The sequence below is a fragment of the Larus michahellis genome, chromosome 1 (assembly GCF_964199755.1).
Source record: "Larus michahellis chromosome 1, bLarMic1.1, whole genome shotgun sequence".
NCBI lineage: Eukaryota > Metazoa > Chordata > Aves > Charadriiformes > Laridae > Larus > Larus michahellis.
Window position 1 is genome coordinate 110,309,702 of NC_133896.1, and position 20,900 is coordinate 110,330,601.

The 20,900-nt window shown below is 36.4% G+C and overlaps 1 protein-coding gene across 5 annotated transcripts in view; it reads left to right on the forward strand.

The window, feature by feature from the left end:
• Nucleotides 1–20,900, forward strand: part of GBE1 (1,4-alpha-glucan branching enzyme 1) — a 163,572-nt gene that overhangs the window by 68,095 nt on the left and 74,577 nt on the right. For all 5 annotated transcript variants that reach the window (XM_074599272.1, XM_074599282.1, XM_074599313.1 and 2 more), the window contains 2 exons: nucleotides 8–98; nucleotides 1,276–1,485. In XM_074599272.1, coding sequence (XP_074455373.1) covers nucleotides 8–98; nucleotides 1,276–1,485 — 301 coding nt within the window. The remainder of the gene's footprint in view (nucleotides 1–7; nucleotides 99–1,275; nucleotides 1,486–20,900) is intronic.

Genomic DNA, 20,900 nt, shown 5'->3' on the forward strand with positions numbered 1-20,900 from the left:
TTTATAGGATATAACTGTGTCCAGCTGATGGCTATCATGGAACATGCATACTATGCCAGTTTTGGTTATCAGGTCACAAGCTTCTTTGCAGCGTCAAGGTAGGTTTAAGTACTTCAGCATCTTCTCTGGTCTTTTACGTTATTTCCCATCCATTGAAATCAGTATGCCTGTATATGTGTGTCTGTAAGTGTTTAATGGAAAGGGAAAAGTAATGGATTAGGTATTTGCCCTAGCTTCCTTTTCCATCTGAAATCAGTTTGGCATAGTGAGCAGCTGTCTGTGAAATTCTTTGTGTAGGATACAAACAAAGAGGTTATAAGTAATTTCAGCTGTCATAGCATATTCCAATTATTCTAGCTTCAGCAGTGTTTATGCAAGGGTTTTGTGTTGTGGAATTCTTGGCCGTAACAAACATGATGTATAAGTCATTCTTTTATGATAAACAGAACTGTACACTACTTGTTCATAATAAACTTGATTAAAATCATGGCTCTGTGTTCTCTGGGAACTTTTTCCCATGCTTGTAACAGACTGTACTTAGATTTGAAGACTAGGGTGAAAATAGATGGAAAAGGTATTCAGGTAATTGTTAAGAATATTATGATCACCTGAATGTTGTGAGTTTGTGGGAGTTTTTTGTTGGTGGGCTTCTTTTTTTTTTTTTTATCTTAGTGAAGCTCAAGTGACAACCTGGCTAAATATAGATGGACAGGAAGTTTTAACTGGCATAATTAGTTGAAAGAAAGGTCTTGGACACAGGAAACAAAAACCTTTATTTAAAAACATGTTGGAAAAGAGTGTAGTACCTAAAACAAATAACTAAGCAGGACAGCAGCAAATGGTGTATTTTGAGGACTTTCATGAATGTATATTTACTTTTGTAGTCGTCATGCATTACTTTATTCTAGTAATACAAATATATTCTTGTCTCTTAAAGTATGGAAGTGTTCAATATTAAGTAGAAGCTTTAAGTTGTATCAGTTATCTTTTATACTGAATATGATTTATTGACAGATTAAGAGGGAAGAATAAAACTTTGAAACCCTTTCTGCAAAACATTGCATGCATGATATAATTTTATAATTTAAAAATTGTTTTAATTGTCAGTTTGTAGTAAATACTACTTAAGAGGCTGAAAAAACAACTTGTACGCCACGGGAAATGAGGTGATGAAGAACTACTGACTGTGATGTAGGTTTTATGAGTAATGTTCAGTATTGTCAGCTTACGTTCTGATTGTATCACTCATAACACATCGCATTTCCATGCTGATAGCCGTTATGGAACTCCAGATGATCTGAAAGAAATGATTGACGTTGCTCACTCAATGGGCATCACTGTTCTGCTGGACGTTGTGCACAGCCATGCATCAAAAAACTCTGAAGATGGTCTCAACAAATTTGATGGTTCAGATTCTTGTTTCTTCCATTCTGGTCCTAGAGGAACTCATCAGCTGTGGGACAGCAGGCTCTTTGACTATGCAAAGTAAGTATAAATTGTCATTTCAGGTGCATTAGTGGTAATTATTTCTTACCAATTCTAGTAAAATTATAGTATTCGTCAAACTGGAAAGGTCATTTGGGTTATTCAATAGATAGGATATGCTGAGTTTACGTTGCATTTAGCATTTGAAAAATGCTAGTTCTTTTACTTTGCTAAATATTTTAAATCTAACAATAATTATATTTTTTAGGTTTGTTGTTATTCTTTCATCTATGGCTACATATGTACATATTATATACCATGTGTATTGTATGTATTATATAATTATATTAAGTAGTTATATATGATGTTTATTTTTATTTTAAAATAGATTAAAATATTTGCATATAGATACCTATTATATAGGAATATGATATTTGATCATAATACACTATAAAATATATGTGTATCTTCATATTGTATATTATATTTATATATAATACTTTATATATAATATACATACTATAATATATTAGTGTATATAAATTATAATAAGAAAAGCTGAAGAAAACTGGAAACTTATTGTCGAACTCTTGGACTGTTGAAATGTAGCAAAAGTTTTGCCCCAGGACAACTAACTCCATTCCAAAGAGCTTCCAGAGGTCAATCAACAAATACAGAGCGGGGTCATTTTCAGTAGGCAGTTTTGGGGGCCCAATTTGGGCACGCTTAATTAACTAGTATAAATATACTGTATGTCAAACCACATGTTAATGGCAGATGATGATTAGCATTTAATATTGTTTACTTTGTGTTCTTTGCGGTATTGGGGGTAAGGGGATTTATCTCGTATGCGGAATATTTCAGTGGTTTAAATGGAGAAACAGGCACAGATAGCCAGCTTATTTCAGTCTCCATCTCCCATTTTTCCCCACATTCATTCATCCCTGAACCACCTTGATTCCTCCCTTTCCTTGTCTTCGATTCTCCCCCTAAACATATCACAGTAAGTTTTACACAACCTCACAATCTCCTTAAAGCATTTCTTAATAAATTCCATACAATATCACCCGCCTCTTATTCCATGATAGACTTGCTTTTTCCCCCTCCTTGAGATGCATGATAATCTTGTTTGCCTTTTTTATGAGTTACAAAGTTCTGGTTTAACCCTTTCAAGGTTACACTTGAGTGATTTCTTCGGTGGCTTATCCCTCAGCGACTGTAGAGTTCTGGTCTCTTGTTAATCTGTTAGTTGTTAGGTTTGAACTTCCTCTGCAAGTTCAGTTTACTTCTTTCCTTTGTTTCGCCCTCACTTGCACTGAATTGACATTAACTGGATATGCTTATGCTGCAGTGTCCTTAAACCCTGGATCAGAATTACGTATGTTCAGTTAGTTGCCAAAAAAGATTTTTCTTCTTGTGCTCGTAGGCAATACTCTTGAGGCTGACAGTTTCATAGCTTATGGGGGTTGTAACTGTTTAAGAAGGTCACTTTTGCAGAAGTAACGTTACATAGCATAGGTCAACTGGTTAATGGAAACTCTTGCATAGTAACTCACAATTTCAATTAAACCGAGTGACCAGTATAATAAGTGACTTATGCATATGTTACGTAATAGGATGAGCTGTTCTTTCTTTACTTTTTTATTTGGGACAATTTAACTGATGAATTCAGGGGACCTTTTTGAATTGTGATTTTAATTATTATAACAAATGCATTTTACTATAAATTCCTCTGAGTTGCTTCTTTAAATTCATATTCAAATAAATTGTTTCAGATAATCTTAAAGCTTTACTATCAATATAATGGTATTTCACACTTTATTTCACTTTATGCTTTGGTATAGTTGACAAGTATGTGATACCAACTTCTCTAGTGAGAAAATTAATTGAATGCTATTATGGACTTTTCTCTGTTCCAAGCAGAGGCAGGTTCTTCTTGTTGTGAAAGTGATGCTGGTATTGAGTGTTTTCCAAGGATTTGTAAATGAAAGAAACAGCAGGCTACTTTCTAGGTAGCATTTAGCAATGTCAAGCATTTATTCAGAGCTAAAGAGCTTCCTACGTGGGTCTGTTTGGTCAGTGATAGGTGCATGTACTCATTGGTGAGGGACATGGTTTCACAATTACTCTTCATCCTATGTGATTAGAATAGATGCTGGACTGAATGCTGGAGGGCACGAGGAGGAAGAGCTGTGAGGGGGAGAGAAGAGATAAGGAAATAGCAGAGACCAGAGAAATCTAATATGTGCTCTACTGATGAGTAAAAATAATGCTTTGGTTGACTGAGGGTCCTTCATATGTCATTCCCTGTCCCCTGCCCTCTAGTGAAATGCAACAACAAATTTGGGTTTCCTTTTTCAAAGTTTTAGGGAAACCCCTTCTTCCCCTTCAAGCACAGGAAGCTGTGCAGTGAACTGGTTTTAGTCATTAAAGACTTCTTTAGTCCTAATATCTGAAACACTAAATATTCTATCTGTGTTTATAGTAAAATTCTAAGGCTTAAAGGATACAACAGTCATATTAGTCGAAACTGCTCAGAACCGATTTAAAAATGGCTTGGGTTTTTTCCTCTTTTTTTGCGTGCAAAGGTCCCAAACAAAATTGGGAAAGAATTAGAACTGACATTTTATTGAAAACATTTTGGATTTTTTCCATTTGGGCTTTATTGACATGCCTGCTACTTTCCATATGCATAAAAGAGCAGTTCTAGTCTGAAAGGGGGGGTATAAAAATCTGTGAGAGGGACTCGAGTTGTGTGCAGATGATCAAAGTTTGCTGAAAATAAATGACACCAAACACAATCTATTCAGTGGTATACAGAAAAGCTTGCTTTGAGACAAGTCTCTTCAGCTAGTACAGCCTTCTCTCCTGTACGGTGCTTGTACTAAATCCCTTTCCTTCTGTAGTGGGAAGAACTGTTAATTCTACAGGTACTTAAACATCAAATAAAAAAATGTTTAATTTACTTTGGAATTGAGAGAAACTAATTCTCTACCATGAAAGAGATTAAGAAACAATTGCTTTATCAGTTTAGTCTGTCTACTTTTTCTTTGAAAGCCAAGACATAAGTAAATTTGTCTCACAGCATTTGCAAGATTATTCAGTTGCCTGGGAAGGGGACTGTGAATACTTGCTATAACAGAAGGCGGCAAAAGATCTATATCCATGCAAAAAAAGGACTGTATCCATGGTGTCTTGAATACTATAGTAATGTTCATGTAAGTAGAGAGTAAGTCCAAGAAAAGCAGTAGTAAAACTGTTGAAAGGACAGCCTGGATATTGTATCTCACACCATAGTGCAATTTAAGAAGATAAAGGCATGTTTTGTATTGTGGACTTAGAGACAACACTTAATGAGCAGCAGAATTATATTTTTTTATATATGTTTGTACAAGTTTTGTACAAACAGTGGACTTCGTAAATTGTAAACAGCAGCTTAAAAATTTTGCTGTAGAAGGTAGTGTTACAGGAGAATAAAACCTCAATTTCAGTAAAATGAGAATTTGAGGTAAAATAACTGCATAAGTAAAAGAATATTTTCTGCTTAACCTTTATAAAGAAAAGTATTATAAACTCTGCTTTAAAAAAACAAACTGATTCAGAAATAAACTTCCACTTTCATAATTTTGGCACATTTTTCCAGTTTTTCTAAAAACTGGAACTGGGCATTTTTTCTCATTTTCTCAAACATGTGAATTTCGTGAATCATCATCTTCATTTTCATCCACTCATGGTTGTCCCTGTCTTCATCCCCCCTGCACCCCTCAGCAACCAATGCAAGAACCAGAACTACAAAGCATGAGTGAGGCTTGCAGTTTACTTTAATAATACTTTTTAAAAACAAACTTTTATATCCTTTGTATCAGTTCCTATTAAAAATTTGGCTTTCCTATTTTTCCTATTGCATGAAAGGGAAATGCTGTAAGGCAAAAGGGATGCCACAAGCTCTGGGCCTGTAGTCTAGCTGGCATGGTCTGGTTAACTTTGTGATAAATTAAGTGCCTTGTCTCTATTATGATCCTGTGTAAGATGTCTCACTTGAAATACATGTAAACACCCTCCCATCTTAAGTAAGGATTCTGCTTGTAATTAATTTAGTACGAGCTAAGTATAACAATTTTTCCTTTCTAAAATCATACTCAAAGATTATTCAGCTGCCAAGTTCATTAGAAGTGATGCTGTAGACCCTGGAGATCAGGTAGGATCACAGCTAGAGTGGTTGATTGTGTTTTGATTTAAATTCATTTTTCTACAAAGCAAATGTGTTGAAAATACTAATCAGGCAAAACAATTTAAAAAGAAATGAGAACAAGATATTACCTACCAAAGATAAGTTGTTGGGGTTTTTTTCAAGCACTACATAATTAAAATGTGTAAATGATGCTGCCTTTCTAGGCTTATTGAGATCCAAGAGTATTATTTTGATTTTTAAAGCCCTGTATTCCTCTCTTCTCATTAGGTTTTGTTAGTTTGTACACTTTCTTAATCCACTTCTAAGGGACAATAGGTATAGCGATGTATTTCTGTGAGCCTTTGGGAATATTAGTAGATGTAAACCTCAGCAGAAATCATGCGATGCCCCAAGTTTTGTGTTAGCTTTGTGGTGGGTGTTTTTGATTGTGGTTTTTTTTTTTTAATACTGTGACCCTTTTTACCTGAGCACTTAGCTAAAATTTTAAGTTCTTCCTTAATCTAGGAGAAGAATTTGGCACAGAAGTCAGAGGTTGAATTACATCCTAGTTTTAAAGTCCTGCTTCCTTGAATGCAGCAGGATGATCAGCAAGAGATGATGTTCATTACAAGGTTCTGGGGCCAGCAGATATCCCTGGCATCCCCTTTTGAGGCACTGCTTTCAGTGCTTTTTTTTTTTTTGATTGGATTTTGTGTGTCGATGCTTTGGTTCTTCTGTGAAGGCACCAAATCATAAGTAGTGGCGATCCTCTGGCTTGTCCACTTGCAGGTTTTGTCTTGCTTGTATTTGTGATACTCTGTTTTTGGAATTAAAGCTTGTAAGTGCTATAAAGGAAATGAAATTTACTTAACTAAATCATGTAATGGGAGAAGTCTCCTCTTTTCTTTAGTCTTTTCTTCATCCTTCAGTTTTATGAAGTCTCAAGTGGCGTCCATGCCAAATGTGCTTTGAAATGCTATAGGTAGGGTTCAGAGTATAAACACTGTGTCCCACAAGCCACACTTTACATCAGGGCAACAGATGACATGCTGGTCCCCTGCTGCCTAACCAGATGTTCTCTCTAGCTCAGTCTTCTGAACTGTTGGTGGAGCAGCTGATCATAGCTCAGTGTGCTACACTTCTTTCACTTTTTCTTAAAGTGGGTTATAAACTACTGTCGTTCAGAAACTGCTTTTAGCCTTGTTGTCAGTGCAGCAGAAATAGGGCATCTGTCAGGTGCCGAAGGTGTGTTTTAGTTCTGGTTTAGATGGGCTGTCCTCCAGCTGCCCTTCCAGAGTGGTGTTGGTTACCTGAAGCTTCTCTTCCCTATCCTGTGGTCCAGCCTCACGCGGGTATCTCAGGGGTTATCTTGCATCTGAAATGGCACAGTATGCCTATGTTTGGATGCTGAGACGATGGCCTTTTCTGCCACCCAGTATTTAAATCCTGCATAGTAGATTTCATGCTGTGTTTTATGGGGAAAAAAGGTTCACTGATGGCAGTAGTAATTTACTTCACTTTAGGATCTGACTCCTTAAAGGCGTGCTCTGCTACCATCTTTAGCAGCCTCTGTTAGGGTCAGTATTTAATATTTCCTTAAACACCTGTTCTTTACCTGATTTTTTTTTCCTCTCTTCTGATTGCCAACTTTCGCAATCTTTAGCTGCCACAAGTGTAATATTATCAATAGGTGGAATGAATAGGGAAATATACCTTTCAGAGATTAGTGTTTGGTTAGTAAGGGTACCTGTCTGGGATAATACTTTTCATAACATAACTGTCCAGAGAAATTTTTTGGGCTTAAGTAGCCGACAGCTCAATGTTGAGGTCTTCTAAATATCTGTGGAAGTGAATGCTTGTTGCATTATGTGGGAGTGTCACCATGGTTTGTAACAGTTTTCAGGAAGAAATGGATAGACTGCTGCTCTATGATGCTTCCACATTTAGCTTTTTAAATTGATGTAAATTGGTGCTTTATGGGGTACTACAGCATTAAAGATTATGGTTCCTTGCCTAGTGCACCTAAAGAAAGTTGGCACATCATCACAAGATACAAATAGGAGATAACGTTGCATGTGTGTTCTTATAGTCCATCTCAGGTAACTTTTATTTACATGGGTTTTACAGAGTGCAAAGTGGGTATACCTGACTGCAAACTATTACGTAACATTCGCAAAGGATTGGTAGGATTGAAAAACAGATAGTGCACTCATAGCTTCCAGTAAGACACCTGAAGAGTCTCTGCTGGCTAGGCAGGCATTGGTCAGGTGGGAGAAAGGAGGTTGCTACTACTTGTTGTAGCAGACCCTTGATGGTGCTGGGGTATCCCCTTCAGTCTCCATGTTAGTTTCTTTGATAGTTTTGCAGCTTTCTGTCATCTTCCTTTTGAACCTTTGAGCTACTAAAAAAACCTGTCTTTGTAACTTTACCTTTCTTACCTTGCATAGCTTTAATCTAAAGACTTTTTTGCAGCTTTCTCTCAACGAAGCAATTTCCTTAGAAGTATAAGCTATACAGGTTTTGGGACACAGCTGATGCCCCCGTCAGGAGGGGAAGGGAAAATTGATGAAGAATTAATGTATTGTATACAAATGAGTTGACTTCCCCGAGTGTAAGTGTAGTCACTGAAGTGTTCTCTTCTGCAGCTTCTGAGGATTTACTTAAGTACAGGTGAGAGTCTTCCAGCTGCGCTTATGTAGTAGTAATGACATCCAGTGGCAGGTCATGTTTATCATGAATGTGTATTCACTGGGGAGATACCTTGGCCGTAATTTCAGCTAGATTAAAGGTAATGCAGTGATGGCTGTCAGTGAGCTAGACTCTCATTCATTTGATGGTTTCTTTGGTACATTGCTGATTGTAGACTAATTACAGTAGGAACAGGGATGTAAGTTGTGTTTCATGATGTAAAACCTTCAGCTATGCTGATTTTAATTCGTTTCCTGCCAGTCTTCCTTCACTAAATTAGTTTAGGAAAGCTCTGTATTTAGAGATCCCCATAATATACATTAGAATTGGATTTAGCTGGCAAACATTACTTCTAATGACTGTTTTAAGAAAGCACTTCTTGTGATGTAATAGTGAGATTTACTTTGTTGGTTTTTTTCCCCAGAGCTTATAAATGTAATTATTTTGATTATAGTTTGACTTTAAAAAAAACCTGCCTGCATATGTCCTTACCAGTCTGCTTCTAATAGACTGGACTTTGAGGGTGACTGTAAAGGCACAAAAGTACTTTAAAACTTAAACCTTGAAGTTTAAGACCATCTGTGAAAATCTTTGTTTCCTTGTGTTTTCTCCTCCTTTTAGTAACCATTGTGAATGTTCGCAAGCAAGCACTTTCAAGTATGGGGACATAGCAGTTAATAAATTGTCTTTCTTGAAGGGAATGAGTACTAGAAGCATTGACAGAAGGGACGATGTATTGGAACTTACTGCAATGTAGTCAGAATGATTAAAGCAATACTACCAAAAAAAAAGTTCCAACCACGAGCATATGAGTTATACTATACACAGTCTAGACCTACTGTAGAGTTGCTTTAATTTTTCATTTAAACATTCATCTGGAAGCTTAATTGTTTTACCGCAGTGTACTTAGATTGATATAACAGACTAGGAGGCTTTAAATCCACAGATACTCTGAAACTCAGATGTAAGAGTTTGAGTTTCAGAAACTCTTCATGTAAGAATGTGTAACTTTCCTCGAAGTGTCCAGTTTCCCATGTGGAACTCCAACATGGCAATCACAGCTTTGTGTGAAGTTTCTAAAAACGAAGCTGCACAAAAAGTGCTATAGTAATAAAGCAATATATTGATACATGAAGAAAAGGCACACTGAAAAATTGAAGACAATTGTTCTAAATTTTGTCAGGTAGCATATTTTGAAATATAGAGGTCCACACTTGTAGCCAATTCAATTCAATCATGTCTTGAATAGACACAGTCACTCTTACTGAAATTGATTATGGTATTTCAATAAAAATCGAAAACTAGATGAGATTCAACACACTGCAGAGAATCATTCCTCATCAGTCTAAATGCAATAATGATCTTGCATTTCGTAATCCACACTTAAATTGACAGTTTTCACAGCATTCTTATGTGATTACTGCAGCATTTATATGAGCAGTACCTGTTGTGAATAGAAAATTGTGCTAGGGAAAAGGGTGATGGTTGTATAAATTGGAGGTGAGAGAGAGGTTATAAAGAAAACCCACAAATGAAATGGGGAATGTTGACTTTCTTCTTATAGGGTTTTATCCAAAGAAGTTCCAGGTTGGAGGAAAATTAGGCATGGTACAGTTCATGGTAGGGAAAGAAGATGGGATCGTTAAGACAACTGTCACTTTTCTTTCTGATTCTAGTGTTAAGGTGTTATGTAACATACAGATCCACTTGAAATCCTTTTTTGGAAAGCTTTTTGGAGAGAGAAAGAAAACTGATAATAACAGGGGACAAAACAATTAACAACTGTATCTACAAAGTAGAAAACAATAAACTATCAAAACACTGTAGACATTTCTAAGAGTCAGTAGTATATTTATGACCAGCAGATCAGAAGTCATCTGCAAATAATCATGTTGATCTGTTATAGTACTTTCAGTTTTGAAGGTGGTGCCATGTTTTCTTGAGGAATGCTATTTCATGGACTAGAACAGACCAAGGTCCTGTCCCTAGAAGTTGATGGAAATGGAAGATAGAGGTCAATGCATCCAGCCGAGCTGGGCAGCCTGCTGCTTCAGCTGGTAGTTGTCTCTGTCCCACCAAATTGTTTCCTGGCTTTAGCCACTGACTGAGATTTAGTTTTGCATGGGACTATGTTGGTGGCTCTATGCTAAAATTTAGAGAGGATTTGTCTAGACTCAATCGGTTTTATATGGATGTTCTCTTTAGGGTTATTTAAATGCTGAAATTACTTTGAGATGATTGTGCTATTGAGATAAATTTTATTAGAGGTCATACATAAAAAATTATTCGTGAAATTGTAATGAAGGTATAGAAACTGTTTCTACTGTGATCACATTATAGTGGTAATGGATGGAGTGAGAGTAGCATTTTTTTCTTCTAGGCTCCATTCTGGCTGATGTGGTTATAGGACATGTCTGAAAAACTGAAGCAGTGTATCATGTCAAATATGTCTTAATGAGGAAAACTATTGTATGAAAAGCTCTATCACTGGGAACAGTGTGAATTTTTCTAAACAATGTTTGGGAAAAAATAGTTAAACTTTTTCTGAAAAAAAAAAAGCAGCATATTACACTAAACTTGCTTGGGTGTGTTTTTCCATGCATTTGTTTTGGGCAGTTCCTTGTAAAAAATTAGCTTTATAGTGTTCTCTATAGCTTGCCATGAGAATTGCAGTCACGTATCTGTTTATCCTGGTTTCTCCTTAGGTTTCTCCTTCTACTCTTTGATAAGGAGACTAGCTTTTTACACAATATTTTAATATATTTATATTACAATCCCTTGTAATCTCTTGAAAAATAGTATAAAGTTATTTAGGAAAAAAATATTCATTGACATAGAGATGGCTGTTATTAGTTTAAATAGCTGACACAAATGTTTTTTTGAAGTTACTTCTCTATGGTTAACCTAATGAGTTAGATTAGGAGTGAAGGAAGAAAGTGTAAAAGTAATACCCTTACACCTTACTCCTCTTGATTTCTTTGTTCTAATTATTGTGCAGTAAGAGTCCTTTCAAATGGATAGGCACATGTGAAAAAACTAACACAAGAACAAAAAACCACACCATATAAGAAGTCGCTCTATACGCTCTAGTAATTTTCTTCTGTAGGAGATGTATCAGTCAGTTTAAACAAAGAGCTGAGAATGAACCTTTTTGGAGTATTAAGTAAAAATATGGGGTGTTTGTATACATAATATATTTAGTTATTGCACTAGGGCTATTTAAGTGAGTGTATATATTTAAGGGCTTCACAATGAAGAGGAGAATGCTCTTTGCTGCCTTTATTCTTATTTGTCTTTCTTTACATACCTTAATGGAAAAGAGAATAAAGTAATGACTGTTGTCACTTTTCTGATTAAATAAACACATTAGATCTCCTCTTCTCGTCTGGAGGGATTTATGTAATCACCATAGAATTTGTCACTTCGTGATGTGGAGTGAAGCCATGTTCCTTTCACCCTGTCAAAATGAGCATGCAGCGCAGCTAGACCTAGGGCCTCTATTTTTAACCACAAAATTTCACAGATTGGCATTATCATTTACTGTTTTCTTCAGTGTTTTACTGAAGCTGTTACTTGCTGTTATTTAGTAACACTTTATTAACACTGTAGCACACCTTTGATAAGGGTATGAGATTTTACAACATATTTTAGCACCAGCTTATTAGTAGTAGTATACCCAAGTTTTCTAAGGCAGTTTTCTAAGACAGGAAGTAAAAAAGAAATTGGTGTCTCTTGAGGAAATAATCCATTGATTACTAAACCGTAATTGAGAGTAAAATAATCCCTATGAGGACTATTAAATTGAGATACTTGTTTTGGTCAGTGTTACATTTCCATACCTTGACCTTTTGCAAGCAGGTGGAGGCAGTCCTAAATTCCCCCTTGCTTTCCCTTTCTTCCTTTCTCCTCCCCTTCTCCCCTGAAGGAAAAACAAAGGGGAAAAAACATTTAAGATTTTATTTTGTTTATTATGACATTAGTCAGAATGGTAAACAATTAGGATAATAAATAATACTTGTTTGCGCAAAGAAAACTTTTACATTGCTTCATGTACCAAGGCTGTCTAAAAGAATGACCTTTTGCGGTTATAAAAGTTTGGCTCATAGCTGTGACTAAACACTTTTTACTCTGAGTTATGTAACTTAGAATTTATGGGTTTCTTTTTTTAGTTTATCTAGCTTGAAATGGATTAAGCTTGGACATCCAGAAACAAGTACTTAAAGTTGGTGTTTAAATTAATGAAATAAATAGCATAATTTTTCAAATTGCTAAACATACACTTGGTCTTATGGACAACAAGAATAGGTGAAGTTCTTTTGTTGTTGAAATTTGGCTCTTAGCATTAGATTCCCTAGATGCTCTCTGTTCAAAGAACTAGTGAATGTGAGTAATCAAACAGTCAGCCAAACACTGGAGAAAAACAATAAAATCCCAAATGATTTCCGCTGCATTTTCTTCCCCTGTCTTCTGGTTTGAGTGTTCAGTGTTTATTACTCGAGATTTTTAGGCTTTTTGCACTACCCTACAATCTGAAATTCTATATTTCTCTTCCTACAAAATGGAAATAAATATTTAAACCGAAGCCTAAGTAGTAGTTGGGGGCTTATGACCATTCTGGGGTTGACACTTAAAGCCCAAAGATTGTTTACAAAGTGAATGCTTTTTGGAGAAGAAAAAAAGTCAACTACGAAACACTAAAATTTACATTATCAATGTTTTCAGGCTTCCTTTGCCACCACCTTCTTGGATAAGGGCATTGGAAAAGATGAAAATCTACCTTGACTATTATAAGAAATACTAAGGTAATTATTTTGTCATTGGGTTAAGTTGGGAGGAAACTGAAAGTCTATCAGGAAATGGATAAATGGAAACAACTTTAAGCTGGATGTTCTAATGCCTGTCCGACATTGGTTAATGAAGCTAGTGACTGATAGAAAGTACTGTGGAATAGCATCCTTATAAACTAATTAATTGCATACTGGAAGGAATGAATGTTCTGCAGGTTGCGTCTACAGTTGCTCTTAGCACATCACCATCATCATCCAAATTTGGAAGAACAGATGATTTGATTAGAAAGAATGTCTTCATTGAGCGCAAGGTATGAGAAACTTGTTTGCCTGTAATGCTGAACTGTTAATATATGCAAAGGCAAACTTGTTCAAAAATATTTCAGAGAATCTTAGCTTTAGTTTTCTTTGTCTAGGACAGGATAAAATACAATAAAATCTGTTTTTCACAAGGTTATGAAGTTTCCACTTCAGAATTATATTTTAATCAAAAGTTGCTATCATTCTTCTATCCCTTAAGCCAGGGCCAGTAATGGTCGCACTGTGAAATATGGTCTGAAATAGGAGATACCTATTATAGGAACAGTTGTTTTCATTTTAGTTGAATATCATGGAAAAGCCTTACTGTTAAAAGTAAGTATGTATTTCCAGTGTATGAACTATACTGGTAGAGTAACACATTCAAATGGAGATCAGTAACAAGTGTTGCTCCTCAGGGGTCTGTACTGGGACTGATACCTTTTAATATCTTTATTAATGATGTAGACAGTGGGACTGAGCGCACCCTCAGAAATTTTGCAGATAGCACCAAGCTGAATGGTGCAGTTGATAGGGTAAAAGGATGGGGTGCCATCCAGGTGGATCTTGACAGGCTGGGGGAGTGGGTCTATATGGGCCTCATGAGGTTTAATAAGGCCAAGTGCAAGATCCTGCCTGTGGGTTGGGGTAATCGCTAGTATCAGTACAGGCTGGGGGATGAATTGACTGAGAGAAGGACTTGGGTACACTGGGTGAAAAATTGGATATGAACTGGCAATATGCACTCATAACCTGGAAAGCCAACCATATCCTGGGCCACATCAAAAGAAGCATGGACGGCAGGTTGAGGGAGGTGATTTCCCCCCACCTACTCTGCTCTCATGAGACCCCACCAGGAGTACTGTGTCCAGCGCTGAGGTGCCCAGCACAAAACAGACATGGGCCTGTTAGAATGGGTCCAGAGGAAGGCCACAAAAATGATCAGAGGGATGGAGCACTTCTCCTGCGAACCCAGGCTGCAAGAGTTGGGGTTGTTTAGCCTGGACAAGAGGAGGCTCTGGGAAGACCTTACTACGGCCTTTCAATACTTCAAGGGGGCTTATAAGAAAGGCTGAGAGAGACTTTTTACCAAGGCCTACAGTGACAGGACAAGGTGCAATGGTCTTAAACCAAAAGAGAGTAGACTTAGATTGAACATAAGGAAGAAACTTGTTATGATGAGGGTGGTGAGGTACTGAACACGTTGCCCAGAGAAGCTGTGGATGCCCCATCGTTGGAAGCGTTCGAGGTCAGGTTGGATGGGTCTTTGAGCAACCTGGTCTGGTGAAAGATGTTTCAACACCTATGGCAGAGGACTGGAACTAGATGGTCTTTAAGGTTCCTTCCAATCCAAACCATTTTGTAGTTCTGTGATTAATGTATAAGTTCTGGTGCACTAATCAGGTATTTTTCAGCAATATAACTTGGTTTTAAAACTCTCAAAACATACCGTTGCCTTGTCTTGTGAGTTTCCACTTCTGTGTTGACTTGAAAACACAAGTACAGTACTCAAAAATTTTTGGGGTATAGAGGAGTATTTTGTGTTTAAACAGTTTTCCAAATAAGCTGTAGGCAGTACTATATGTGTTCTGTAATTTGTATCTAATATAAGGACACTGATTATTCTAACTCTGAATATTTATTTTCAAGATACTATCCGAGGTTTCCATTTCAAAGTTTAATTTCAGTGGCTTAGTGGGAGTACAACTCCCAGTAATTTTGGCACAATTTTGGCGCAGTATCTTTCCCACATGTCTTTGGAACTTAAAAATTAGGTTGCTGTAGAAAGATAGTGGGTATGTTAAAACATATGTTCAAATTGCAAGAGGTTTAAAATTGGTGCTTTATTTTTCAAAAATAGAATCATAGATAAAGTATAGTGGTAAAACAATAAAAAAATATGTTGCAGCTATTTTTGCCAGCGACAGTTCAAATAATAATCTTGTTACATACTATATCCTAAAAAAAGTTACGATAACAATCTATTGTAAATGTGCTTATTGTTTGTGTATTAATATTCATGGGGTACGAATTAGATAGCTGAAACGGTAGTATCTAGCAAGAAATTGAGATAAAAACTAAGTGTCTTTGAATATAAACCTGTTTTCCAGTTCTCTTACATGAAAGAGTATTTATGAAGCAAACAGAAAGCAGTACATTTGCAAGTTCTTAACTCTATTGACACAGTAGATGAACTAATATCTTTCTTTAATTACATTCCTGAAGAATGTAACTTTAAAAAGTGCAGGAAATTGAGAAATACTATGCTGTGCTTAAGAACGGATTCCTATTTAATATGAACCCTGTGCTTCAGATCTGTGCTGTCTTGTGCAAATGCAACTGCTTTGCATTTTGTGCTTGCTGAAAGATAGTAGGAACCGATGCATGTGTAAATGGGTTTTGCCAGATCGCTGCTTACCTCTGCAGTCATTTCCTGAATCTCGTGCTAGGGATGAGATAAGGCAATCTTCAGGCTCTCTGAGCCTTCCACTGGAAACCTCCTTTTTCTGTGAACATAAAGATTCATTGTACAAACTCTTCTGCCCTTCATGCTGTCTGTCACGTAACTGAGCAGTGCTGGAAAGAACATTTTGGACTGTATCCAGAGCAATTGTTTATGCTGAGGATAAAATCTGGAAGTGTGAGAGGAAGTAATCTAAGCTTTGTATTAGCTAATAGTAGTATAAAGAGTGAACTTTCCTTACCCCCTGCTTTTCCAGGGGAGGAAATCAGTAAATTACCATTCAGGATATGGAGTCAGTATCTCGGAAGCTTTCTGTAATGTCTGAACTGCATGATGTTTTTGGGCTGGCGTTCTTACACTTTGTGTTTACCACCAGCAAAAAGAAAGCCTAGTGCTTTGTCAGCTGTAGCTTTGGTTTCTGCATGTTTGAGGCAGGGAATGTGCACAAAAAACACTTCACAACAAAGTATTGAAATATCTCTTGAAGTTTGATTATTTACCAGTTCCCTTTTAACTCTGGTGCTGTTTTATGGAGAAAGTTCAGGATAACGGTCTGTTTAAGACCGTGAGTCAGCTCATATATATCGTTGGCTATTTTTACCCTACACTTAATTTGAAAGCAAACCCAGTGGTGAAGAGTAAACTAATCTGAAGTGTTTGAGATCTCGGTTCAATTATGTAAGTCATGAACTGCATTAAATTGTATGCAAAATCCTGATGGTACATTTTAAAAATGTTGTGATTTAGTTACGTGTCGCAGAACAACAAATTTTGTTGGTTGATTTGCAGGGTTCATTATGTGACTAAACAAATTTAATATTTGCTAAGAAGTTTATTTGGGGAGAAAATAAATCTACCTGTTCTCAAATATTTTTATTTTATTACTACATACTTTACTTGGGTAGAACATTAGTGGTATGAGTGCTAATGTTATCCAAATCATAGCTGAAATCCATGTATCAGCACTTTAAAGGGTTTTGTAATTTTATTTTTGAGACATTCTCTATTTTAAAATGTACATGTTCTGGAGGCTCTGTTAAAACTGTAGGTAACTGTCTTCAGTATTTCCCCTCCACCCCGCCTCTCCTCTAATTTCCTTAAGGAAGCCCTCTGAGCAAAAAGCATCAAGAATATTAAATTTCATTACAATAAGTATGTATCTGCTTTGCCTCCAAGGCTGTTCTTATATGCACGTTTTGCAGGACATAACCTTTACTGAGTAATACTTGAGTTATTGCTTCCATTTTTAACTGAACGTTTTATTTGATATTTAGTTTACTCTTATCAGGTGTAGATAGGACTAGCCTGAAAACTTTAAGTCTAGGACACTGCGTGGCTTAATATATATAATAAACCTATATATAGTCCATAGTTCCTTTGAGGAGAAAATTTGTATTTTTGTGCAAATGGCATTTCAGTAAAGTCATGTGAATATATTCATAAATAAATTTAATTCATTAGCAAAATACAATAGAGATAGTGAATGCAGAATTAACCTGCTAAATGAAAATGATGGATCTTTCCAAAGCATTGAGCAAACTTCTAAACACTTGAAAATGTGTAAATTCAGAGGAGAAAATGACTTCCTGACCCATGGATCAGAATCTTGCTTTTTCTGGGTTGAGTCCAGGTCTGATACTTGCCAAAGAAAATTTGTCTTTTTATGCATCCAAGCTTCTTAATGGTTTTCAGATAGCTGTAACTAATTCTTGGCGTGTGCACATGTCTGTGTGTATGGTGGGTATAGCTTTTCTGATTTGGAATTAGATGGGCAGACAATCAGCATTCGGTGTAGTTACCCTCTATCATCTTTTTTTTTTCCCCTAGACAAAATGTTAGACTGTCCATCACTGTTTACTTAAAACGTGTTCAGTCGCCCTAATTTAACTGTGTATTGTATCATCTGTGTCAATAGCTCCTGAAGTACTGTATAATGCTGCTTTGTGCCAACAAATGAAGGAGAATTTGAGGCAGGGGGTGGGTGGGGGGCAGAATTTCTCGTGGACTTCAGAACTACTGATGGTACTTGAATAAAGGATGTGCCTATTTCTAAGAAATCATTTTCTGAAGTAATTACTGAATATGAATCAAATCGAATAAATGCATATTGCTATTATATTAGTTACAGCATAGTGAATGAAAGTGCTTTCTCCCTGCATAACACTGGACTTAGAGGGATCAGGATTACTGTTTATAGAAGGGGTACTGTATGGTGTGGCGCTCTAGTATTCCAGTTTTAACTAAAATGGAAAATCCTCTGCATCTTCAAAGCTGCTGTTCTTGTTCACTCTTAAAAAAATGAAAAGCAATAGTTAAATGAAATATTTTTAATTAATTAAACTAGGAAAACTATTTTGCCAACTTTATTTTGATTTCTTAGTACGTAGTATTGTATATTTATTCACTTTTAATTCTCAGAATATCAATGGATGTTACAAAAATCATTATATAATAGCCGGTGTTCTGTTTATTAGAATTTTTCAATAGAAAAGTATAAATACATATTTGTCAGTGACTTCTACAGAATTGGAGTTTTGCCTATGAAGAGGGTAGTATAGAAATAATTGTGCAATCCTGTATGCAGTTAATTTACCAGTATTAACTTTTATATTGTCTGATAGAAACTGGTATGATTTAGTTTGTGAAAGGACTTCAAATCTTCACTGAACAAATGCTTCCAAATTTGAAAATAATCCTTCTTTCACTTCTACTTCTCGCGACTTTTTTGTAATACTACTTAAATAATTAAGCACCATTTTCCTGAAGACTGGCCTTGAAATTCTGAAATGCTTCTGAGCTTTTCCATTTTAATTCAGGAGATGGGATGTTAACACTTAAGCAAAGATGTCATCTGCAGCAAGTATTGATAAAAGTATCCATTATTTTTAATTGTTACGGGAAACTTTTAGTCTTTCTGTGACTTGATATAGTCTTGTAATGTAATCTAGTATCATTGGCTTTCTAATTATGATGGCATAAATAAATCCTCAATTTCTGTGGCTAAGACTAAAACCTTCTTCCTGGATTTAGATGTGCTCAGGTTATGTGTTTGCTATTCATTTAATCTTACAAATGCAGGATTCCAGTGTCTTTCCAGCACAGATTTCTAAATAACAGAGCTTCTCAACTGCGTCTTCTTTCTTATTGCTCACAACAGTGGGGTACTAGTCATCTATTGGGGTTTATTTTTAGCATTTTTACTTCTTATACAGTCCAACTTAATGGAATAATGTCCTGTAAAAATATGGAAAGCAATTTTTTCCTATCAGTCCTTTCCAAAGATCTGTATCCTTCTGTAAAAATACTCAAAACAGCTGAAAGCAAGTGTCTGTGGTGTCTTTCGTTCCCATGGCCATCTGTCTTTCATCTTGATATGATTCTTTCTATGAGTGAGAGGCATTTAGTAGTTGAGAAGTACATGCCTGAGAACTGTTGTGTTCAAGATGACCTAATACCATCCTGGAATATGGATAGGTAGAATCTTGACTTCCTTAAATACATGACTGGCAAACCTACATGTGGTAATGTTTGCATCTACCTTCTCCTGTCTATTTTCTTATTTCTTTGAAAACTGAGATTGTTTACCCTGATCTCAAGCCATTTGGAAGCTTCACTCCTCCAGGAATCAACTGTGGAATGGCAACTATCTAGTAAGGAAAGCTGCTTAAGCAGTTCATCAGAAGTTCAGCTCCTACTGGGAAAACTGGTATCAGTGACCATTACTAGCTTTAAGCACCCTTTTTGTTGGAAACAAAAGCAAAGCAAAAAGCCCTGACCTCTTGTGGTTCTGTGCACAGGGATCTGTACTTCCCAGTGGAAATTGCTGTCTGGCTAAGTGATACCAATCACTACGTGCCTGAAGGTTTCATAGACATTGATCTGAACAAGTGCTGTGTTTTGCTGTCACCACTGCTCTTCTCACAGCTGGTAGACTTAATGTTGTGATTGATAGTCAAATACCTGACCAGAAACAGACTGAGAGGGACTGTTAACAGGTCACATCCACTTTGTGTGACATTGTGTCACCTTACTGTGTCAAGATAAATTAGCAATGACATGTCTTGCTGTAGGTCTTCACTTTAAGTCCATGAGGGCTGGTTAGCTTTTCTCATTGTCTCTTCAGGTAGCAAAATATTCCCAAGGGCCACAGTATTGGCTGTGAATACGGGAAACTTATACTAAAGTTTTTCACAATCACAAGGTCATACCGAGACCCCATCCTGATTACTGATCTGGTGTTTCAGACTTTCATAATAAGGACTGCATCCCCTTTTGGCTTTAAGGTAGACTGTACTTCGGACCAGTTGAGAACATGTGCTGTGTTCTGGTGCAGACCTCTGAGATTCAGTAGGAGCGTGATTAACCCATTTGTGTCTGGTCCTAGATAATGTTTGGCAAATCAGGTAATCTAGTGCTGCTTCAGAGGGATGCTGTACCTCCTGAGGTTAAGATTTGGTAGCTTTCAAATGCCTTTTAGTACTAAGCTTTGCTTGTCCTTTCTGATTTCAGATGCATGGTGTTGTTCTTTATTTAGTTACTTCTTCCTTATAATTCAGATTCTTTCATGTGTCCTTAATGTAGGTATTTCTTCCCTTACTGATCTCAGAGTACTATTCACTCATGCATGAACCCGAGCAGGCAAATAATTTTAAAGTTTTTATTGCATAGCAATTACGGCTTGTCAAAACCTTCCATCCACTTGCAGTGACCTATGTGCATTCTTCTTCAGTTCTGGGTCCTCTTTGTTCAATCGTTGGGTCCCGAGAACTTGCAATGTCAATCAAGATTTCCTAAGTGAGGACTTTGTTAGCTGTAAGGAGGTTTGGCCATGAAATTTGTAGACTGAGCTATGTAATCTGCGATTGAAACTCTTGTAATGTTTTCGGTGTCATACTGGACCTTAAGGAAGGATAAAACTTGGATATTTGTAATGTACTGTTACTTGTGTCATTTAATCCTTTTTTATTTGAAATGTCATTTAAAAGATAAAAGCTGCTTTGCAGACAAAAGATCAAGGTTACAAGTCTTTTGTTTGGTACTGTCAACATCTTTGCTGTATCTCAGTATA